General features: G+C 41.7%; 1 protein-coding gene and 1 pseudogene across 2 annotated transcripts; one reads left to right on the top strand and one right to left on the bottom strand.

Moving 5' to 3' along the window:
- Positions 1-3,619: 3,619 nt before the first annotated feature.
- LOC307077643 (olfactory receptor 52N4-like) lies at positions 3,620-25,844 on the top strand (the record flags this gene model as incomplete). The annotated part of the gene is made up of 3 exons (XM_079739074.1): positions 3,620-3,906; positions 23,728-24,043; positions 25,833-25,844. The coding sequence occupies 3 exons, from the start codon at positions 3,620-3,622 to the stop codon at positions 25,842-25,844; spliced, it is 615 nt and encodes a 204-aa protein (XP_079595200.1).
- On the bottom strand, positions 13,746-16,912 carry LOC307077524 (olfactory receptor 8G17-like; annotated as a pseudogene). The gene is made up of 2 exons: positions 16,116-16,912; positions 13,746-13,892 (listed from the first exon to the last, which is right to left on the bottom strand). The product of its transcript is annotated as an olfactory receptor 8G17-like (transcript).
- Positions 25,845-25,904: the final 60 nt, after the last annotated feature.

Genomic DNA, 25,904 nt, shown 5'->3' with positions numbered 1-25,904 from the left:
TGGATAACACTACGACCAATCAGAAGAATACACAGGGTGACGATTCCGGAGCCTCATACGCTAAGCTACCAGTGGAGCTAACCGATAGATTATACTCTTGCCGTATCCTGTCTGTAAAACAGCAAAATTGTCATTCTTGCGAAGGAAAGCTTTGAGCGCCTTCTTCTGTCCCACTTTAAGAGGAAAAGCCAAGTCTAACTCTTTTATTGTAGCGGCCAAAGCCGTTTCTAGTAACTGGTGTTCATCCGTAGCCATCTTGCAATGTTGACTGACTGATTCCGGCGCAGATCTGTCGTAATCTGTTAGGCTCGCTTCTGGCCCGCCTATATCAGATACACAGATTTGATTGGTTAATCTTCAGATCCAGGGGAATCGGGGAATGAAATGCCATTCATGTGTCCTGGTAATAACAAGACGCCTAATCAGTTATTACGCTCATGCTAACGCTTGTTACTGACAGCAACCGTTCATGTGCACTTTGTTCGGAATCTAAAAGCTCTTCTTCGTCAGTGGAACATATCACACCAACAAGATTACCGCCACCATCTGTTGGACATGGAACATAGGTTCTGTGTATGTAGCCTATCCCCTACTGTCCTTTTGCTTTTATTTATGAGAAGCACATTGTATTGCCACTGTATGGAAGGCTACATTTGCCCTTATCTAGATCTGGTTTAGCAGTATACAACGCTTAAAACTTCAAACAAATGGTCACAACGTCAATCTATAAAGTGTAGACATTGCAAAAGATATGCGATATGATGCTTGATTCTATTATATTGAGTAAAACTTTCGCACCGGTCAAAATTTTGGCCTTGCAGGCCGCCCTGTTCATGCGCGTTGCTTGTAAATTATAAGTCAACAACTGGGCAACTCTGTTGGCAAAATCTGGCCCCAGTTGCCGAAAGGAAGTAGGATCATCAGAGCATGATGAGGTGTCATTCATGAGAACTTTCCAACGTCGCAATGTTTTCCCCATAATTCCCAGCGATCTGAACAGGCCATAAGTATTATATTCCCAGAGTTACTCGCTGAGCAAATTAAAATTGTTCTCTTGCGAGAACTCTGGGTTTCCAGTGTAAAATCCTGCTCCAAAACTATGTCAAAATACATAACAACACAACACAAACATTTATTTGTAAGAAACTATTTTCAATGATTAATTGAATGAGGGCTCAGGGGCCCTTGTAGGAAACGTTACAGCATTGCTGGCAGGTAAAAGTTTTATTATCACATTTGATGGAGTGAGAGACTATTTGTACAGACACAAATAGTTCAGTGAAGTTCTGTAGAATAAACAATAACAACAGAACATACAGCAAAAAGTCTACCCATGACGAGAAGAAAAAAAGACAGAAATTAGGAAAATATACTAAGCAAAATGATCTGTAGAACAAGAACAACAAACAGAACAAGCAACAGCTTTGGAAGCAGAGTTAGGCCCAATCCCGTTACATCCCTTGGCCCAAACCCTTAACCGTACCCCTACCCCTTAACCCTACCGCTCAACCCTACCCCTACGAAATTGGATGAAATCCCTTCAAGACCAAGTTACAGTATGTCATTAGTAGTCGTTGACAGGGTTTTGATTTTTAATTTAATTTAATTTTTTGATCTTTTGATACAATATCTTTCTCTGGAATTTTACTATATAGTTTGATGTGTCTTAGGTGCGCAACCTTACCCACATGGAAAAACACGGTATGATTAAATAAGAATATTATTCATGCTCACAATCGGTTAGAAACTGCAATATTGCATTTTATTTTGGATCAAACATTATACAAGATTAACATAATATATAAAACCAGAATAAACTTCGAACTTGAGGTAGTATGTCATCCATGTAAAACATAAGTATCATACAAACAAGAAAGTGATATCATGGAACTAATATTGCACAGTACAAAAAGGCATCAATCATCACATTTTATCAATAACTTGTTCAAAGGGTCCCAAAAAAGGGTCGGTTTAAAACCATCAGTGGATGGTTATTCTTTCTATCTTCCTGGGGTTTGGGGGGCTTAGGGCTACCAATGCAGAAGAGTTGCCTGAGGTGGATATGGCCACATGTTATGTACAATATATAATAACTGATATATAGATAAGAACGAAAGATAGATATTTGTACCAAAACAAATGAAAAAAAGACACTGGTTTATCTATAAAAAAAAAATCGTCACATTGATCCACCATTCTCCAGGCTAATAAGCATTTTTCAAATTAACTATTGCATTACTTGGCAGGTGATTAAAGCTTATCTACAACCTAGAGTCCCTAGAACATGGAACATATGGATATCATTGTCCCATTTTGTTGAACAAAATGGAAATATGTCCAGTACTGACACTCCTTTATTTTGAAAAACTCGCTGCCGCAGCACCACAAACGGCAACAATCCCTTTCATGTTCCATGTTCAGTTCAGGAGTTTTGGTGGTTGTTCTTGTTATAAAGACTATGCCTATCCAATGTTCAAACAGCATGATAATGATAATGCGATAGTCATCATTTATTTAATGATTGTTAACATAGAAAAATTTACATTTGTTGTTTGCGACCCTGTCGCATATCTATAGCCCGCCATCCTGCCTAGGATTTTTCTTGATTTTCCATTTTCTCGCAAGGTATTGCGGGAGCAAGCCACAATCCGGATTTGGAAGTGTGATTATTGAACAACTTAACTTGAAGGAGTTGTAAGTCCTCCGTCTTACCCTACCTTAAAATGACTTTCGGCACAAGACTACACTGCGAGTGAACGCGCAACAGCGAGGCGTAAGATTGAGATTTTGGGTTAAGGGCAGAATCAGGATTGAGCCTTAGCCCCTAGGCTTAGCCTAGCCCTTTGGTAGGTGAAGTAGGTCAAAATGTGGGCAAACAAACAAGGCTAATACGTCTGGGCCATGTCTGGCCCATAGGATGGTGGCCCACAGACCCGGGAGTTGCGTCAGAATTTCATTGGTTCCCAGTGCTCCCAAGATAATATAATTATATTCATGAAAGTCAAGACAGAGGTCTTGATAGTCATTTAAAGAAGGCTCATGACAAGGAAGGAAAGGAAATCACAAAGACTAATTAGGCAGAAGAAACGTGCAAAAAGAAAGAGGTACTTTTATATTACTTACCTAGTCATTTTATTTAGATTTTTCATTGGCGAACGCAATGAAAAATGTAATGAATGCCTGCAACAAATTGTTTGGGGAATTTCTCTGCTGTTTCATATGAATATATATATTTTGTTAGATGTACTAATGTATTTACTTCACTGTCATATTTATATTATTGCTCAAAATTGCAAAATTGCTATAATATTTTAAAATATTAATACAAATTTCCATTATGCTGCTTAATAGGTAATTGTTCTCTCTCAATTCTTTCTTCCTTTGATTTAGTTCAATGGAAAACTACACCTACAACAGCTTCTCACTTCAGGTGGAGGGGTTAAAGGTTACACAGCAATCAGTGTACCCTGTTTTTGTATTTCTTCTTGTATCATATCTTTTTATCATGTTTGCCAATGTTGGAATGGTGGTGTTAGTCTGCATTGAAAAGAGTCTTCGCAATCCTATGTATCTTCTTTTCTGTAATCTGACATTCAACGACATCCTAGGTAACTCCATCATGCTTCCAAGGCTTCTTGCAGACATTCTGGTGCCTCCTTCTGAACGCATAATCAGCTACTACGAGTGTGTGGTCCAAGCCTTTACCACACATATGTTTGCCACAGCCTCTCACACAGTTCTGATGATCATGGCCTTTGACAGATATGTAGCTATATGTAACCCTTTGCGGTATACTACTATTATGAACAACAGAATGGTGATCAAGCTGACTGTCTCTGCCTGGGGGGTGACCTTTGTGCTGGTGGCTGTTTTGCTTGGGCTGACCATCAGACTGAGCAGATGCAGAACCTTGATCACAAATCCTTACTGTGACAATGCCTCACTGTTTAAACTCTCCTGTGAGAGTGTGTTAATTAACAATCTATATGGGCTGTCATTTACTGTGGTGCTCTTCTCATCTTCTATAGGCAGTATGGTCCTTACTTATACAAAGATTACAGCAGTCTGTCTGACCAGTAAGAACAAAGCTTTGAACAGTAAAGCTCTTAAGACTTGCAGCACTCATCTCTTTGTATACCTCATTATGCTTTTAAGTGGTTTCTTGATTATTCTAATGCATCGCTTCCCTCAGTATTCAGACTATAGAAAACTTTGTGCAATTCTAATTCACATCATCCCTTCAAGCCTGAACCCCATCATCTATGGAATACAGTCGAAAGAGATCCGTGTATTCTTGTCAAACCAGTTCCACACCAGAAAGGTTTTTCCATAATTGTTTTCAAAATTTAATATCAAAACTTTAAAGATATGTATGACTGAATTTGCAGATTTATGCGCACAGAACATTTTTGAAAAGCTTAGATGAAGACAATAACATTCATTAAAAGCAATGGGAATAATGATCATGTTTTTGTTCTCACAATTATTGTATTACAATACCATATACACATCATGCACCATGTATTATGATGCCATATCTGAGCCATTTTCTTTATTTGTTTTAAAGTTTTCAGCACAAATACATCATTTATATTATGATTACTAATTGTGAAAGGTTTTGCCATGAGTGACATTAAGGTTTTCTTGTTCATATCAATATCAAATAAAATGTAATCCCAGTCAAAATAAGTATACGTTACAATTTACAATCAAGCTCTATGACATCACCTTGGCAAAGTAACATGTTTAATGAATAGCAGAGTTTTGGGCTAATATATAGTTTGAGTATTGGCCTCAAATATGTTCTTATGGATATACAAAGAGTCTATAGCTTATACTCTTGGAGTGTCAGGAGAACTGCATCCATTTATTTCTCAATTTAAGAAGCTTTTGTCTTCAGTCAGACGTCAGCTCCCACTGACTTCAGGCATAACCAAATAACTCTTACCTTAAGAAATGTCCCCATTTCTAATTACAAATTTGTCTTACAACCAAAAACAACAAAAAAAGAGACAAATTACTGCAAATGTAAACACAACACAGTTAATGTGTAGACGATAATGTGATTCACAGAATTAAATGGAACCTTTGAAGTGAGTTTAGCAGTCTTATTTTCCTCATTTTTTATAATGCCCTTGAATAATATGGGGAACATGAATTACAATATATTGCAGAATCGAATCGCAATACTTCCTGTATCGCAATATGTTAAGAATTGCAATAATATTGAATGGTGGCCAAAATATTGCAATACTATTGAATCCTGCTATTCAAACTAATAACGGTTAAGTTCAAGCAACGATCTAGCAATGATTTTCTGGAGATCTAGGGATGATATACTCAGATGACGATGGCCGGCAGGTGTGTAGACAGGGGGGGTAAGGAACGCTGGCCACTACTAGGTGGCAGAAGTGGACGGCATGACAGTAAGGCCCATTCCTGTGTGGAGCCCGTGTACGACACCTCTCTTTGGGATCATTCAACCACACATGAACCCCAGCTCATAAGGGTTGTGTGCTTGGGAACCATGTTCGAATGTCACTGTCCATGTAGGGCCATTAACACATACCATTTGTGTGCACCAAGAACCCTTCATAGGCCAGGCGAGCTGTCAAATGTGCCCCATCCAGGTGTCCCATGACCTCTGGGACCAAGATTCCAGGAACAACAATTTGGATAGACTGACCTGCATCTGATAGCGCCACAGCTATGCATAACAGTCTGTCGATGAAAAACGACCAGATAATCTCATGACATAGTCTCTTCACACCCTGTCTAGAATCTTTCAACCTCCACCTAGGAGTTTATAGGTGGAAGGTCGGGCGGGGACCCAAACTACAAGTCCATCAGTATCCGGAGCTCTGCCCAAATATGAGGGCAGCGGCTGCAGTGGCTGGACCGTGCACTGCAATCCGATAGGATTGCAGTGACCTTGTCCTGGGATGGGCCCGCCTGCAGTCCTCCTCCCTAGCTGTGAAAATGTCCCCATATTCCTCAAGTAGTAGTCTCAGCTGCTGACTTTGCTGAACGTCGACGTCAACTCCACTGCACAGCCAAAGCGCATGGACACTCTCGGCGATCTTGGGGGAAGCAAAGGCGGCAGACACAGGGCCACGGGGAATGCAGGGATCGTGCAGCCTGGGCACCCCAATGGGTCAGCAGGTCCAGGCTGATGTGTCCAGGATGTCGGCGAGCCAAAACTCATGCATCACCTCCTGGTCACACACCCTGAAGACTAGTCGCTTCCTCCCCCTTATTCCAGTCTCCTGCTCCGTCAAAGTTGTCAGGCGGACGCTGGTCGCCGACCACCCTCCCCCCGAGTGAGCGTCAATGATACCCGGGAAAATGCCGGGACGCACCAGGGAGATGGTTGACCCTGTGTCCATCACGGTCTAGCAGAGTCGGCAGTTGAGCCTGCAGTGGAGGTACAGTCTTGCCAACCAGAGCACACCGACATGGAGAGGGGTGGGATTCCTCACTGGGCCACTACGTCGTAAGATGAGGGGCTCTAGCCCGTGTTGCCAGTGCAGGTTAGTCGCTGGCCAGATGGCCAGGCTCGCCGCACCATGAGCGGCACCCGTTAGCTCCGGACTCACGTTGGTAGGTGGGTGGTGGAGGCTGACGGGGACGCTGGGGCGAAGTCCATGCCTGGAGGACCTCCTCTCCGTCCTCATCCCGCTCGTAGTAGTCTACCCACCGGAGGCACCGGTCGGCTGCAGGCTGGGTTGAGTGGAAAGCTCCACCTCCTGTTCCGCCTCGTCAAGAGCCGCACCGAGGGTCAGGGGCCTGGTGAGGCAGATGTGCTGCAGTAGACATTCCGGGGCAACTCCCCGAAGGAGAGCAGGCAGGGCCAGGCCCCCCCTAGCAGTAGCAGGGAACTGGGGGTACCCACGCTGGGCTTACAGCTGAACTTCTGTTGGCCTGGAGGTACCGCTGGTCTGCTGGGGCCAGGTCCAGGAGCACCTGCACCGCCATCCCCTCCAACGCCAGGGCAAGGTGGTTGGCTGACTCTTCCACACCCCAGCTGCAATGTAGCGCAGCGAGCCGGAACTGCGCCAGGTAAGGCTCCAGCTACGTTGCCATCGAAAACTTTTGGGCATCCTGGTCACCAGGTGGTGGTCGACCACCGCCAACCGTGTGATCCTGCCAGCGGCCACTGGGTGGTGCTGCTCCCATGTCTCTCCCGGCTCATCCGAGCGGCCCACACCGGCCCAATCCTCCCTGGCTTCTGGTGCATACACCAGACTGCACGAGTTGCTCTTGTGACGTAATTTCCTGGCTTGCAGCACTTATAGCGTTCCCAATTGTCATTGACTAGTCATTGTTAGCTTAATTAGCGTCTTACTGTTTGCTGCGATACTGTTTGCTGTCAGCGTCGTGCAACTTTTTGAGTGGAAAATTTAAGAAGCTATTTTGCAATGCATCGATGCTTCCAGGACGTCTAAATGTTTGGTGGGAATAAACTGAATTAAAGCCTGAAAAAACGAACAAAAGAACTGCATACCGACACACAAAACTTTACCATGCTGCCTGCTATACCGTCTTGCACCATGCTGCCTGCTACACCGTCTTGCGACCCAAACTTAAAAACTTAAAACCCCCCTTGATATTTTAGCTTAGCTGCATGCATTCAATGCCCGCTCAAACTTTATTTTCAGTAAAATTCATCTACAGGAAGCAATCTGAATGCTTCCGATGCCAAAACCTGTGGCCTACAGTTTCTGCATTTGTATGCAGATAAATATTTATCGAGATAACCAGACACTTGCCAGACTTCCATTGTACAGCCAGTGGCTGGAGTGGTTCATCGACTATTCTCTGTTATTGACCTACCAAAGCAACTTGGCCTTCATCCAAGATGCACAGCAAGGTGGTGCTGTCCTTCGCATGGTTCCAACTCAAAGCAAAACTATAGAATTCTGTTTAACCCAACCTATAGTCCAACCCATTCTTGTCCCAGTCTGCAGCAAGTGGTACTTGAGCGATTATAGAAAAAATATATACTTGTGAGTGTTATGGCAAACAATGCTAGAAAGTCCAGAAAATGACATGTCAAAACAGCAGTGGCCTATTGAAGATTGGTGCTGATGTGACGCAACAGTTTGAAAAAGTTTGTGCCTCTCAATAAAAGTGCTTTCACTCCTTCCCTTAGCTTAGGCTGGAGGGGAGACCTTGTCACAAAAGGTAAAGCTGAGCAACCCATGCACACATATGATCATGATTGGTTAACACAATGCTACATTTCTGTATATGCTTACTTGATAAAATAACATAATGTTTAAGTTGAAATATAATGCACTCTTTTCAACTTCTTTAATTTGATTTTCATAATAGCTCCCATTTGCTGGAAGCACAATGATAGCTAATAAATTTACAAATAAAAATTTGTTAAAGGTATGAGGGAAAAGTGAAGGGGCTCAAAGTATATTTATATATTGTGTTGGTTTAAAGCTGGTCACATCTTTATGGCATATGTTGTCAATTAACAATATATATATTATAAAGATGTTTACATTTTATGTTGCAATTTAAATTCATGATTATTAATATACTATTATTATTTTTACACAATTCAGAACAATGAATGAGTAAGGTGAGCTTGCAAAAGATCTCAATGCACAATGAATAATACAACAAAAAACCGAAGGTAAAATGAATGTACTGAATACCTCAAAACACAGTGAATATTCCAATTGTATAATGTCTATCTGTATTTGATGTGTTTTTTGTTGTCTTTTTGCACCATTATGTTAGTATGCTATATGTTGTGGTAAATATTTGAATAGTGCATTTCGAGTATAAGGAAAGGCAATTTTGGTCCTCCATGTAACTACTCGTTGCACGGCCCCTCTGACAATGATATGAGCCTCTGGTAAAAGTGCTATTCACTATCTTTTGTAATCAGAGCTTCACATCCAAAAAACATTACAACACAATTATCAAGTTAAACAATAAACAAAGATATACGTTTAAGACAATGCAACTTTAGTTGGAATTTAAATATAAAAACGCATACCAATATGCCCTTTTTGCTGCTCAAATGATCTTACAGGTAAAACAAAAAATGAGTTTCATAAATAATGTATAAATTGAACCTAGCAACCCTTGTTTCCCTCTGCTTTAATTTTCCCAGGTTCAAAGTATGGAGAACCAGACATGGAGTGGAGACGTCTTACTCCTAGAGGGTTTAAAGGTCACCCCACAGTATTCCTTTCCTGTCTTCTTCCTCTTGTTTCTTTTATACATCTTCATCATGGTGTCCAACATTGGCCTGACAGTTCTTATCTGCATGGAGAGGAGCCTCCACCAGCCCATGTATCTGCTCTTCTGCAACCTGAGTATCAACGACGTTTTGGGAGCTACAGCTATCATACCTCACTTCCTGAGCAACATATTTACAGCAAGTGCCAACCGCTACATTAGCTACATAGGGTGTGTCATTCAAGCATTTTTCTTTCATCTTCACATTGGCACATCACTGTCTGTTCTGATGATCATGGCTTATGACCGACATGTGGCTATATGTAACCCCCTGCAATATGCCATCATAATGACAAACAAGATGCTTCTGAAATTGAGTGTATTTGCATGGGCCGTGATCATTTTCATGGTGGGGATCCTTATAGGCCTCTCTGTCCGTCTGTCTCGCTGCAGGAGAAAAATATCATACCCTTTCTGTGACAATGCCTCTTTATTCAAGCTTTCTTGTGATAGTGTCCTGATCAATAATATTTACGGCCTTGGGTACACTGTTGTCTTACTGGGTTCATCTCTTGGCAGCACAGTGCTTACCTATCTAAAGATCGCCATAGCATGTTTGACAAGTAAAAACCGGGTGTTAAACAGACGTGCCCTGCAGACCTGCACCACACATCTTGCTCTGTATCTCATAATGATGGTGTCAGGTCTCAGTTCAGTCGCTCTGCACCGTTTCGCTTATTTGGCAGAGCAAGGGAAAGTGGCGTCTATATTAATTATGATAGTCCCTCCTGCTCTAAACGCTGTGATCTATGGGCTGCAAATAAAACAGATAAGGCAGAAGATTGTTGCCTTGTTTAATAAGAACAAAGTTACATTAATAGAAATGCACTAAGCATTTGAAAGAGCAAATCAAGGGCCTACTCTGTAATATGCCACTAGTCTTTATCTTTCTTCTTTATTTTTATATTTGTTCATTATTTAGGAGTTTTCTGAATTGCCAACGATAGTTTGTTGCTTTGGTAAACAACATGCTATTTGAAATAAATAGAAATAAAGATTGTGTTTACATATATATATTTTTTAATTTAATGCATATAATAATAATAGATTTTTGATGAAGGCAAAAGTGGCATTGAGCAGACAACCAGAGGTTTGTGAAATGATTCGCAAAAATGTATCAATTGACTCACGTTGACAGTCAGCAGAAAGCCACAACACATTGAGTTTGTGATCACGCTGCAATTAAAATGTGGTAAAATTAAATGAAAACATTTAATGGATCCTTTTTGCCTAATCATCACCATATTACGATTAGGCAAAATCGTAATATTTTGCCTAAAATATATGATTTAAGGCAAGGGAAGGACTGAAAAGAATTTTATTGAGAAGGCACAAAGTGCAAATTGTTGCGTCACATCAGGACCAATCTTCACTAGGCCACTGCGGTTCTGACATGTCATTTTCTGGACTTTGTAGTTGTTTGCCACAAGTATATATTTTTCTATAATCAATCAAGTACCACTTGTTGAAGACTGGGATAAGAATGGGTTGGATGATAGGTTGGGTTGAACAGAATTCTATAGTTTTCATAGTGTAGCAGGTTCAATGAGCGAATGGACTCCGGATCTGCTTGGAAACACACACAAGTCTTTTATTTGCTTCAATTACGACAGTCCAGAAATCATAAATCCGCTACCACGGTCACAGGGAGCGTTTCCAGAGACTTTCGTAACGTAGTTCAGGGCTCTAGTCCTCTGTCTCTGCTCCCGATCCCTTTCTACTATAAGATAAAGCAGGCACGTAAATACACACTCCCTGATTGGTCTGATTGCGAGCAGGTGTCAGCAATCAGACCCAATCCACCCAGCCGATCCGGTGTGCTCCCAACATGCCCATACTCCCCCCTGCGGGCCAGACGCCGTATGTCCCCCCACACACCCCAGCCGCCCGACACAGGCCGGGGACACATCAGGCCGCCAACTCACCCCCCCCCCCCGGAACGGGAGAGGAAGTCCGCCACGGCCATCTGCGCCCCAGGCCTGTGCACAACCCGAAAGTTGAAGGGTTGCAACGCGAGGTACCACTGGGTAATCCTCGCGTTGACATCTTTCATGCTGTGGAGCCACTGGAGGGGGGGGGCGTGGTCGGAGTTGAGGGTGAACGCGCGGCCCAGCAGGTAGGGAAAAAGGACAGCTGGAGGTTCTTTGTCGACTATCGGCGCCTCAACAAAGTAACCCTGAAGGACTCGTACCCGCTCCCTCTGATCAAGGATGCCCTGGATTACATAGGGGGGTCTAATTGGTTCAGCTCCCTCGACCTATGTTGCGGCTACTGGCAGGTGGAGCTGGTGCCCGAGGCCGGACCAAGACTGCCTTCACCATCGGGCAGGAGCCGTGTTAGTTGTAGAGTAATGACGTTTGGGCTGTGCAACCGGCCAACTACGTTCGAACGGAGGGTGCTCACAGACGTCCCACAGAGTTGTTGTGTGGTGCACCTGGAGGACTTTTTGGCGGGGCGCGGATGTGGGTCAAGGATGAACCTCCGGGAGGTTCTTTCTTCAATCAGGCGAGCTGGGTTCCAGCTGAACCCTGCCACCCTGCTTCCCTGCTGCCCAAACATTGTTTCTGGGGCACGTGGTGAACGAGCAGTCCGGGTTAGGCCTGCCAAGGCAGCAGCAGTCCGGGGCTGGCCCGCCCGCACCAACTCCAGCGAACTGCAGTTTTCTGGATTTTCTAGGCCTGGCGGGGTATTCGTCTGGGGCTTTGCCACAGTCGCCAGCCCTCTCCACCGCCCAATGTCTGGGATAACGCCTGCGCCACTGCCTTTGCCCGACTTCAGGCGGTTCTCACCGAGGCCCCGGTCCTGGCCTACCAGATGCTTTTCGCCCCTTTATCATTGATGCTGATGCCAGCAATGTGGGGGTCGGTGCGGTGCTCTCCCAGGGGGTGGGGGGATGGGGAAAATGCTGTGGCCTACTACAGCTGCACTCTAAGTCATTCTGGTCATGCGGCACTTCAGGCCTTACCTGCATGGCAAGCGCTTCCATGTGTCCCTCACGTGGCTCCTCAGGTTTAAGAATCCTTAAGGTGGCTTGATGGCTGGAGGCTCTGCAGGAGTGTGATTTTGAGATCCAGCATCGGTTGTGGCGTCTCCACGGCAACGCCGACGCACTATCCAGATGACCCTTTGCAGCCCTGGAGTTCAGCTACTGCCTGCCTCAGGAGCGGGGCCACGAGTCTCTGACAGTGGTGGCTGTCCAGGCTACCGGTGATGCGGAGGGGTGGCTCCTGCTGACGGCGTGCCAGTTGGAGCAACAGGACGACGAGACCCTGGCGTTGGTGAGGGACTGGCTGGAGGGGGGAGGGCAGCTCCCCGGTTGGCCGGAGGTGTCAGCACAAGGGCTTGAGGTGAAGGCCTACCGGGCTTGCAGGGACGGTTCTACTGGCCGGGCTGTCGGCGGGATGTTGAGCTGCAAGTCCACTGCTGCGACACCTACACGGCGCAGGTGGAATCTTGAGTCCCAGGTCTTTGGAGAGGTCTTCCGGTGGCTGGGGTCCCCGCCCGAGCCTGAGATTAATGGGGGTGTGGCTATAGACTATTTTCGCAGACTGATGGATCGCCTGCGGGTGATCAACTAAACCCGCCAGGCTCAGGCTGCCTAGGGGGTGAGGCAGAACCGGGTTTATGACACTCCTGCCCTGCGAAAGAGCGTTCACACCCGGGGACAAGGAGTGGGTGTGCTGCCCCGTCAGGAAGAAGGGTGTCTCCCCTAAACTTCGCTGCAACTGGCAGGGGCCTGGGGTGATCCTCGACAGAATGTCTGAGGTAGTGTACCAGCTGCGGATGCCCGGGCTTGTGGTGGTGCTACACCAGGACAGATGCTCGCAGTACCACCCCCTCGCCCCGGTTGTTGCTGGGGATGGAGGCGGAACCCCCCGCCCCATTGAAACTCCTACTCCAACCCCTACAGCAGTTGAAGTAGCTTTAGCCCCCATTCTCCTCCAGATCTCAAGGGTCCTATGGCCCAGGCCTTGATCTACATCCTGTCACACAATGGATCCAATGTCAGGGAGATCGAGGACGCAGACATTGGGCATGTTTTGTCCTGGCTAGAAAATGGTCAGAGACCTCCTAGGTGGAGGTTGAAAGATGGTAGACAAGGTGGGAAGAGACTATGGCATGAGTTTACCCGGTTCAATTTCACAGATGGTTATGCATTGCTCTATTGCTGTTTGATGCAGGTCAGTCTATCCAAATTTTTGTTCCTGCAATCTTGGTCCCAGAGGTCATGGGACACCTGCATGGGTCCCATCCAACCCTCGCCTGGACTATGAATGGTTCTTGGCATATGCAAGAAGTGTGTGTTATTGGCCTTACATGCACAGCAACATACAAACATGGTTTCCAAGCAAACAACCCTTGTGAGGTGGGGTTTATGTGTGGTTGAACGATCCCATAGAAAGCTGTCGTACACTGGCTCCACACTGGGATGGGTCTTACTGTCACGCCGTCCACTTCTGCCAGCTAGCAGTGGCCAGCAACCCTTAACAACCCTTAACCCTTATCAGGGTGGCAGGCAGGTGAATGGGAAAACCAGGGGCGAACCATGACAGTATTCCATATATGATGGGGTTCAGGCTTGAGGGGATGACGTGTATTAGAATTGCACTACGTTTTCTATAGTCTGAGTACTGAGGGAAGCGATGCCTCGTAATAATCAAGATTCCACTTAAAAGTATGATGAGGTATACAAAGAGATGAGTTCTGCAAGTCTGAAGAGATTTAATGTTGAAAGCTTTGTTCTTACTTGTCAGACAGACTGCTGTAATCTTTGTATGACTAAGGACCATACTGCCTATAGAAGATGAAAAGAGCACCACAGTAAATGTGAGTCCATGTAGATTGTTAATGAAAACGCTCTCACATCTCGACATCAAAAGTGAAATGTATAGAAGCATAGCTATGCCTGTGGTGGTGTTTACAAAATGCAGCTTATGCAGTTTGAATATATATTTTTTATCTCAGAAACTAATTGGATTTTCAACTGATATTCGAGTTCTGAAATAGTGACTTGACATGGCAAACGAGATGTTATCCCCGGTATGATGCCATTGTGTTAAGCCAGGGCCCTTTCAAAATCTGGGCCCTCTGGGCACGTGCCCATATGATAGATCCGGCCTTCCCTGCGAGTGCCTTTCCCAGAGTGGATCCACTTCGACCCTTAGCCAGTTTTCCAGGAGGACTTCTCAGTGTCTTGTCATTTGGTGTTGAACACAAAACTCTATATCAATTTGTTTGGCTTCACTCTCGGACTAATAGAGAAATCAGAAAAAAATATTTACAAGTTTCGATTATAGTTGCTATATTCAGCAACCATTAAGCTGTGACATTAAATGCACAAGACCCTTAATAAACTGGAACCAGAGACTGTTATACCAAAACTATGGACTTTATTGACAATGCTTGACACAAAAGACTTGTCTACGTTTAGCGAAGTGGCAGTAAGGGAGTCTCAAAATAATGGCTAAGCTCAGGCCACAATAAAGGAGGTATGGAGTAAATTGTACAGTTAGGTCAGGAATCATATCAACGCTAAATGGACAAACGAAAAGATTAAAAATGTGGAGCTGGACTGCAATATCAGAGAGGTTGGTGTACAGTTATGCGTACAAATATGAAAACGTCACGAAAAACGTAAGGAAATTATGAATAAACCACCACTAAACACGATCCAATTCAAACCAAATCAAAAATGTTCAACAGAAATCACATTAACCTACTCACAGCAATTTAAGCTGACTCAGACACAATAAAGCACACATCAAAGATGACTATTATACGACTCAGTCAAACATTTAACACAGCAGAAAGACCCATAAGAACAATAACATCAAATTTGTCTGCGAACGAATCGGGGCAAAATCGGGCTGAAATCGTGTAGTCTGAACCAGCTAGACCACCTGTGCGCTCTGTGGGCTGTGATGGGTGACATTCTAATACATGCTTATGTGTTTTTTGTTCTCTGTTTATAAGGGGCCTGTGAACAATTTGCAAACTACTGTTATCAAGGACGGATTAACATGACCACGGGCCCTGACACAAACCAGCCATGGACCCCTACCAACACGCAAATACACGCACTAGCACACTGAATTTTGTCGCATATAACTCATGCAATCCACAATCACACACATAATAATGCAGCGCGCAGCCAGGAGAGAGAGAGAGAGAGAGATAGAGAGAGAGAGAGAGAGAGAGACGCTCGTCTTAACGGTAGAACATGGAATTTGTCAGGTTAATTTCATGACTTTAAAAGCACCTACTGACTTCCTCTAACGAATTAACGAGTCAAAATGTTGAGATGGACGGTATTTGTTGTACCAGGCCAGTACTTTAGTGTCTTTTTCTTTCTTTCTTTTACGCTATGCCAATTCACTTAGCACACGTTTCTCCATTTTCACTGTGAAATTGACCGTTGACCAAGCACTACGACATTAACGTTCCGTCACGTAATATCTTTTTTTAAATGTGATGTATTTATTTTGCAAATCAAAAAACATTCAAATCCTTTTATGACCAAAGAATGAATTTTGAATTTGTTTAAATCAAAAAATTATAAATATATCAAGGGCCCCCCCATTGGCCAGGGCCCTGGACATGTGCCCACTTTGCTCATGCGGTAATCCATCATTGGCTGTTATGCACTTCTGATGGGAGTCACATGGACTAGTTGTGTTGTGTTTAAATGTGCAATAATCAAAAAAAACAATAATTATGGAAAAATCTTTCCAGTATGGAACTTGTTTGACAAGAATAAACGGATCTCTTTGGACTGTATTCCATAGATGAGGGGGTTTAGGCTTCCGGGGATGATGTTATATAGAATTATAATAACATTTCTAGAGTCTGCGTACTGAGGGAAGCGATGCAGAATAATAATCACAAATCCACTTAAAAGCATGATGAGGTATACAAAGAGATGAGTGCTGCAAGTCTTTAGAGCTTTACTGTTCAAAGCTTTGTTCTTACTAGTCAGACAGACTGCTGTAATCTTTGTATAAGTAAGGACCATACTGCCTATAGAAGATGACAAGAGCACCACAGTAAATGACAGCCCATATAGATTGTTAATTAACACACTCTCGCAGGAGAGTTTAAACAGTGAGGCATTGTCACAGTAAGGATTTGTGATCATGGTTCTGCATCTGCTCAGTCTGATGGTCAGCCCAAGCAAAACAGCCACGAGCACAAAGGCCACCCCCCAGGCAGAGACAGTCAGCTTGATCACCATTCTGTTGTTCATAATAGTAGTATACCGCAAAGGGTTACATATAGCTACATATCTGTCAAAGGCCATGATCATCAGAACTGTGTGATTGGCTGTGCCAAACATATGTGTGGTAAAGGCTTGGACCACACACTCGTAGTAGCTGATTATGCGTTCAGAAGGAGGCACCAATATGTCTGCAAGCAGCCTCGGCATCATGATGGAGATTCCTAGGATGTCATTGACTGGCAGGTTACAGAAAAGAAGATACATAGGACTGTGAAGACTCCTTTCGATGCAGATTATGACCACCATGCCAACATTGGCACACATGATAAAAATATAGGATACAAGAAAAAATAGAAAAACAGGGTACATTGATTGCTGTGTAACCTTTAACCCCTCCACCTGAAGTGTGAAGCTGTTGTAGGTGTAGTTTTCCATTGAACTAAATCAAAGGAAGAAAGAAGTGAGAGAGAACTTAGTTAGTTATAAAGCAACATAGTGGACATTTTATTTTCTAGTGAACAAAAGTATAACTATTTAAGTGAAGTAAATACATACAAGTACAAGAAACAAAAAAAAACATATTTCACAAGTAAAGAAGTTACCCAAATAATCATCAGTTTTAATTACATTCAGCATTATTTCAGTAACATTTTTTAATTTTTCACAGTTTAAACCAAATAAAATGATCAGCCAATGATGAGTCATTTGAAAGTACCTCTTTGTTTTTGTGCGTTGTTTCTGCCTAATTAGTCTTTGTCATTGCCTTAAAGTCAGCAGCCGTCTTTAAATGACTATCAAGACCTCTGTCATGGCTTATATGAATATAATACTATTATCTTGGGGGCACTGGGAGCCAATAATGTCTGACACAACTCTATTGCACATCGACAGGAGAGCTGGAATGGCAAAAGTTAACAAACTCCTCCTTCTTTGGAATTTCTCATAAATGTATGAATATTATATGTGAACTACACAGCCTTGCTATAACAAGATTGAATAGGAATACCATATAATACCTGAATACCTGTTTTCTTTTCATTCTGGGGAAGGGCTGCCGGTTTCTGTACCCAATTTTCTTGCCAATGTTGCTTGTTCTGTTTTGTGACTGCTGTGGTGGTGTTTACTAGCATACAGCTCAATAGCACAACCATATTTTCTATCTTAAAAATACATTTGGATTTTGGAAAATAATATTGGGGGGGCGGAGGGGGGGCGGATTGCCATGGTGGTCCTGGAAGTCCTTCAGTAATCCGCAGGAGGCCAGGCCAAGGAGGCCTCTGCAGCTTACTGATGGACAGCATTTGCCAATCTTGGACTTCAGCCAGGTGGCGAATTCTGTAGTACTTGAATTGTCAGAGACTTCCATTTTAAAAATAATATTTTAATTATCTTAAAAAGTTAAATAATATCTTAAAAAGTTGAAAGGTCCCATGGCATGAACATTTCACTTCATGAGGTTTTCCAGGGATGATGGTGTAAAACGAGCACTCCGCCTTTGAAAATGAAAGCTCAGACGCGCCCATTTGGAATTTGGCCCCATATGTCGTCACAAGGGGCCAGGTTAGACCCCTTTCTCTGCTTTGCCTGCCCAGCGAATTTGTCTCACCCATGAGATAATGAGCTACGACCATGCGAGCGCCACATGTATGTTTGTGGCTGAATACACACACTGTAACGCAAGTGTTGTACATTTCTTTGTTCTTTGGATACCCCTTCTGCTTTTGGTGTTATGGCGCATAACGCACAACATAAAGTAAGGTTTGCGTAAAGCTAGCATTTTGGTGAAAAGACTTGGGTTCTCTGACGTCTCTTGAAGTTCCACAATGAGACTCATAGTGGGGGTTATCCCGGCCATGGTTGAGAAAGAATTGGGGGAAAGGAACTTTGGCTTTCACTCCCTGTAGTCCAGTGCTGTGTTCCAATATCCATACTATCCATACTTTACTATACTTAGTTTGAGTCCGTAGGGCGTTCCAATTAAGATCGGGCAAAAATAAGTGTACTGAAAGGACCCGGATGGTGTACTCAATACGGTCAAACCGCAAATCCATACCAAAAGTATGGATCAATGTACACTTTTCGTACTCAACGGCAGCCATCTTAGCTATGTAGCGGAAGAGGACGGAGCCAGGCTGAGCCAAAGTCTGCACATTTTTCACATAGCCTGCATTAATAGAGTCATTTTGTAGTTTTTATAGCTTTTATAGTTCACTGTTCAAAGCGGGATGTTTATTGCGGGGGAGGAGCCGCGGCGGCAGTCGTGATCGTAATTTCCGGTTATTGCACCACTGAGTATTCGCTTTGGAACAACATATTGTACTATGTTTAAGTGTACTCATGGAAGTATGGTTATTGGAACACAGCACATATTGAACCGCGACATGGAGGAGCAAGGGATTGTTGCCCACGATTGTCTCCCGCCTGAGACCCGCTACCGGGTGGTGGTGCGCCCACTCCACATGGAAACCATGACCCTAACCCTCTGGACTTCAGGGAGTCAAAGCCAAGTACCTTTTCCCAAATTTCTTCTCAATCATGGCCGAGGTAACCCTGACTATGAGTCTCGTTGTGGAAGTACCGGGAGTCCGCAAACGACAACAATCCCTTCCTCCTCCATTTCACCGCTCAGTCTGTAGCCTACTTCAGATTGACCTGGAAGTGGAGGAACCAGAGACGTCGGAGAACCTGACGCAGTCGTTTGAGATTCATAATATCATCCGGAGGCGCACACAGCTTTTGGTCGTGATAATATATATTATATTATATTATTTAGATATAGAGCTCCAGGACTCCCACCGGAGCAACCGAGTGTTCTAGAATATTTACAGAACACGGCCAAAAGCTGTGTGCGCCTCTGGAGGATATTAGGAATCCGAGCCATTGCAATACATCCACTGCAAACACTAGCGCACATACGGCACGAAAACTCATTGTGGGACTGACTCGTAGTGGCTGTAATTCTGCATAAGAACAGAATTTCTTGAACGTCTTTAAATACTGTATTAGGGGCCCACTAACACTTATATTAAGCATCCATAAAGTAGCATGCCATGGGACCTCTAAAATATTTAAAAAGATTGAATGGCTTTGTGCGATTTCCAAGCTTATATGAACATTTTAAAAGTTTAAAAGACTCCATTCCAAGTGGAATGGAGTCTCAAAACCAACCAGAGTCTTGAGGATCTTCAAATATATTAAAGATCCTCATTGGACCCTTAACTGAGCTGATGTGACGATGTTCATTAGACAAAAGAACAGCAGGACAACGACGAGCTTTGGGTTGGTTTATTCTGAAGGACAAAATAAAAATAAAAATTCTTCTAATGAAGGTTTGTGACTGCTATCGCTGCAATGAAATAAGACATGCAGACCTGCAGTACACAAATAATGACCAGGGATGTTAAATTATTGTTCAATTCCCCCCCGAAAAAATAAATAAAAACGTCCTCTCCTATAGAGTCACCTCTCTTGAATTGTACCAAATCCAAGCACCATACACCGTACACACTCAACAAGTCACCTAATAGCAATTAGCCAACTTCAACCACTATCGCTAAGGTTGAAGCAGTATTAGAAGAGCACTACTTCTCAAACCAACTGATTGAGCCACTAAAAAATTTAGTGGCTCAATCTAACCACAGTTTGATTGAGCTGATTAACAACATCAATGGCGGACTACAGGCTTGTGACGGTGCTGCATCAGATATTGACCCTGGTTTGGTTGCTGGGGAATATATACTGTTATCCTGCCCCTATGATGAGCTAAAAAGGATTACGGACAGTATTTTTGTATACAGCGCTCTGTAGCAGAAACAGCACCACATATAGGCCTGGAATAAGTACTACAGCATTTCTACAGCTAGATGCTTCTTTGCAATGAGTCATTAGGCATTTATCACTGCCAAGCCAGATGGTCTTGGCTTGGCACGCCCTGAAATTTCACTGTCCTGCCTGTGTTAAACCGAGGGGGTAAAATCCCCCTTCTTCAAGGAGCCGGCTTTCTTGGTTTGTTGGAGTAGGCGGAGTAGACCTCTTCAGAATAATTTGCATACTCTGAATGTTTAATATTTTTTACTATTAAAGCCACTCGCATGCAAGAATGAGTATCCATCTGAGTGTAGGCTACAAATGCGATTTACTATTTTTTTCAAGTACCAAAACGCCAACATATTCTTTATTTTGCTGACCGACAAAAAACTTTTTTTGTCCCGACAAAAACCTTGTAAGGAAAGTTCCTCTGCGTCTTTCTCGTAGATCGCACCACCGTCTTTCTCCTTCTTCGTTTAATAAGTAGTAGTGGTACTAGCTGTAGAAGTAGTTGTATTAGTAGTAGTAATGGTAGTAGTAGTAGTAGCTGAAGTAGTAGTGGTAGTTGAAGTAGAAGTAGTAGTACCTGAAGTAGTAGTAGTAGTAGTAGTAGTAGTAGTAGTAGTAGTAGTAGTAGTAGCTGAAGTAGTGGTAGTAGCTAAAGTAATAGTGGTACTAGCTGCACAAACGATATGCCATATGAAAGGTATGGTATTGATTGATGTTTGTAGAAAAAATTATAGCAATCTTGCCAGTCTTTTTTTTAACCAGCCGAAATTGTATGTACTTGCATGCTCATTTTTCCAGCCTAACGTGATTAAAAGTAGTCCAATTGGGCGGGGGAAAATTCGCCCAATCTGGCAACACTGCCTGCACGTTCTCATGTTCTAACCTCAGTGTAAATCAATGAGATCAACTGAAAAAAAAGCCAATATGGAACATAAACTGTGTTTATGAAAAAAGTAAAAAGGTATCAATTATTGAAGATACAAGTGTGTTTATTTGTTAAATATTTGAACAAAGGTTAACAGTTAAGAATTGAAAAGCATGAAAAGTATGAAGTAGTTGAAGTGTCTGAATGGGCTTGACTTCCATTGTGAAAAATAGTATTTTAAAAGTAAAATATCTTAAAGAGTATAAAATATTTTAAAAATCTGAAGAGATTCTAAGCTAATCTGAATATTTTAAAATTGTAATGGAGTCTCTAGGTGAAAATTTGAGGAAGGAGATATGTCCCAAAGATGTAGAGAATAATAAAGAAAGAAAGAAAGAAAGAAAGAAAGCCTAAGAAGAACAATAGTTCAGCGCTGCATGCAGCAGTCACCTAATAAATGACCAACTAACCAAACGTGTAGAAAGGCATTTTAAGTAGGGTTCGACAACCCCTCAAACTTGGTGAATTTTATATAAATTGAATAAAATTAAAGCTCAAAATATCATACAAATGAGGTACAAAACTAAAATGATACACTCCCCTTCACCATAGCATGATGTTGACACATAACCAAGAAGAAAACATTACTCATCATGATACAAATAATAGTTATGCACATATACCTACAGGTCAAACCTAAATTAATAATCAACACTACAAACTGTATTTCCACAACTGTCTGTTGTGTTACACAATACCATCAGGTCACTATAAAAGGCATGCTAAGATGATGTAAGTTCATTAGGGCCATCTCCTCATCCAATAAAAGTTGACGACTTTCACATAGGATTGAGGTTGGAGCTCAAAAGGTAAAGCTGACGCACACATACATCATCAGATTACATAATAATCACATGTGTTAACGTTAAGAATTATTTCCCTTGACTCACTTATTTTATTGTCTTTGTATAAAGAGATCAACAAATATTGTTATTGTTAATATCTATGCACTTTCAAACATTAAAATGCTTGATAAATTAACAAAATGTACTACTCAGGGCAATAGCTCCATCATGAGTTGGCAACACACACAAAGGAAAAACATATACATTTTAACCCTTGATTGGAGGGTTCAATTTGTAATGACAAAAAGGCAAATTCATTAATTAGTTATAATGCTATTCATTAAATTCAAAACACTGTAGACCAAATAAAAATACATTCATCTTCTTAATCTTACATGCCTCTTATTTTTCTGTATATTTTCTTCACATTATTCCTGCTGCTTTTTTCCTTTTGCTACAATTCAATTGCAGTTTTGATGCCTTATATTGCATTTTATTTCATATGAATTGAACATATGTTTGCTTGAATTCCATTATTATAAATTAATCTGGTTGAATATATTTCGCTCATATCAAACTGTCCCACATCAAATTACTCCTACATGTCTTAATGCCATGTCCTGTCTATTCACATTATGCCATTCATGTTTAACCAGTCCTAGGTACTTCCACCCCTCCGCAGTTCCTCCCTGTAGCTTTGAAAAACATGGAAATAAATAATTATATTTTTCTTTGAAAAGGAATAGCTCTTATTTTGTAGATCAAGGCGATACTGTCACTAAAGTAACCTCTAAAAAGTGTTTTCATATGTTGTTAACCAAAATAAAAATCACATTCTACAACTACGTATTTCATAAATGCAATTTTTTATAAATTGTAACTATATATAAAACCTAATATGCTCATTTATCAACAATCAGTACAGCTCTTATCTGATTGGTCAGGGGAATCCATCTTGCCTGTCAAAAGGTGACGATAGGACTTATGTATCTTGGCATATGATAATTATGACTTTTCTCCACTCTCTCTTTACAACTGTAAAATCTTGACTAGAGCAGGTTTTATTGATATAATAGGAATTCATCTTAACAACATTAAAACAATTGTAAGTTGGTATAGTATTACTCATTACAACATCATAATTATGTGTACATGTTTATTTAATAATGTTCATGTTTATAATTAACATTGATTCTGACCAGCTGCCTGAGTATGGAGAACCAGACATGGATTGGAGACATCTTACTCCTAGAGGGGTTAAAGGTTACCCCGCAGTCTTCCATTCCTGTCTTCATCGTCCTTTTTTCCGTCTACATCTTCATCATGGTGTCCAACATTGGCCTGACAGTTCTGATCTCAGTGGAGAGAAGCCTTCACCAGCCCATGTATCTGCTGTCCTGCAATCTAAACATCAATGATGTCTTCGGTGCTACGGCCATTTTACCTCGCTTGATAAGTGACATATTTACAGAAAGTGCAGAGCGCTATATTACTTATATGGGGTGTGTCGTTCAAGCATTTTTCTTTCATCTTCACATAGGCACTTATCTCTCAGTACTGATGATAATGGCTTTTGACCGATACGTTGCTATCTGCAAACCCATGCAATACTCCAACATAATGACGAACAAGATGGTTGTGAAATTGAGTGTATTTGCATGGGCCGTAATTATATTCATGGTGGGTATCCTTATAGGCCTCTCTGTCCGTTTGTCTCGCTGCAGGAGAATGGTATCAAATCCATTCTGTGACAATGCCTCTTTATTCAAGCTTTCTTGTGAAAGTGTCTTGATCAATAATATTTACGGCCTTGGGTACACTGTTGTTATACTGGGTTCATCCATTGGCAGCACAATACTCACCTACCTAAAGATCACCATAGCATGCTTGACCAGTAAGAACAGGGCATTAAACAGCAGGGCCTTACAGACCTGCTCCACACACCTCACTCTATACCTCATCATGATATTGTCTGGTCTCAGTTCAATCACTCTGCATCGTTTTCCTGAGTTATCGGAGCAGAGAAAATGGGCCTCCATTGTGACCATGTTGGTCCCTCCTGCTCTTAACGCTGTGATCTATGGGCTGCAAATAAAACAGATAAGGCAGAAGATTGTTACCTTGTTTAATAAAAATACAGTTACATTATCACTTATTACGAATTCAAAATAGGCATTTGAACCAGCAAAGTTAACTCCATTCTTAGATTAATATTTTGTAATAAACTACTTTGATTTTTAAAATGGTACTTCATGTGAAGTACCAAAGACAAATGTGTTGCTGTACCATGACACAGTCTCAAAGTTTGAGTGGCATCCATTGTGAGTAGGTGTGCATTAATAATTTTCAGGTTGCTTAGCCTTACATATTGAGGTAGAAAATGCTTGCTGGCTCATACTGTATGATATTTATTAAGTGTAAATAATTACTAATGTATTTACCAATTTATCAGTTTTTCTCTTTTTTGAATGCACAGTCCGAGTGGAACAACATTTTTTACATCTATGATAATATATTAATTCATTAATAAGTGCACAAATTCATTAACACAAGCAGAAGTGTTAAATTAATCTAGAATAATTATCCAGAAATTGTTTAGGAGTGATCTTGGTGATAGCATAAATGCCCAAATTGCTTTACAGATAAGAGAAAGTAATACAATGCAATGTATTGTTAATTGCAAAATGTATATATACTTACATAATTGTAAATAAATATAATGTAAAGATTATAATAAAAAACGTGGGAAAATAATTATTACAATTATTGGCTTTGGTGCTCAGCATGTATTATCATTGATGTTTAAATTGGGTTTTGGAGTTCAAAAGTTTGATGTAGTTACCGTTGTGCAAATTGTGCAAACGATGAAAGTGGCAGTTATGCACATACTGATCAGACCTCTGAGAAATCTATTAATAATAGGTACTGCAAAGATTATTTATCATAGCAACCAAAGCTTCATTGTTGTGCAAAACCAACATTTGTTTGTCAGATTAGAGACGTCCCCATAAAAGGCATGCCATGATGATGTAAGAACTTTAGGACCAGTTGCTCCAATAAAAGCATTCATGCTCTCATATATGACTGATGTTGGAGTTCCAATCACGAAAGGTAAAGCTGACATACACATGCACATAGACATACATCATACACTAGGTAACTACATGTGCAGCCTGCCATGATTTTTCTCCTTGTGTCACATTTCCATTTGGTCGTCATGCTTATATGTTACATTCTTACTATTGTTATTTTTTAATGTGCAATTTTGAGAATGTATTTTATTTCCAGCAATGCAATTGTTGCTCCTATTAAATGAAGTATTGTGTGTCTGACGAAGAAATTATATTTTGATCATTGTCCGTCTACACAACAATGATATACAAAATATTGGCCCTGTCTAGATCAACTAGTAGAACTAGGCTTTAACACTGCTAGGATATGGGGTCGGAATATACTCTGCCAGCCTTATAAATTCATTTCATTTACACACTTTGTGTATAATTTTGTTAAATATGCATTTATAATAAGGGTTATTATAAATTAAACATTTAGATTTCATTTTATTTACATGATAAAAATATTGTATACCCATACTTGACTAATATTTCCCTGGGGCACACCTCGGCGCTGCACCTGTCAGTGAATGGAACTAGTCTCCATGCCATCGACATTCTCCATCTCACTCACATAGGTCGGTCAACCGAAATGTACACATCCCAGACAAACACATCAATTATCGATCAAAGATTTGGAAGAATGCATGAACTTAAGCTCCTAGTACAAATACATTCAAAATGGCACTCTTAAATTTGTTTTCTCTATCTCTTAGTCGTTCATGTAAAATTAATTAATTTAAGCATCTAAACTTTGATTATATGTGTTTAACTGAAGGTTGGCAAAC

This window comes from Pollachius pollachius, assembly GCF_949987615.1.
Source record: "Pollachius pollachius genome assembly, chromosome: 6".
Lineage (NCBI taxonomy): Eukaryota > Metazoa > Chordata > Actinopteri > Gadiformes > Gadidae > Pollachius > Pollachius pollachius.
The sequence above is the reverse complement of the archived record's forward strand: the minus strand, read 5'-3'. Positions and strand labels throughout refer to the sequence as shown.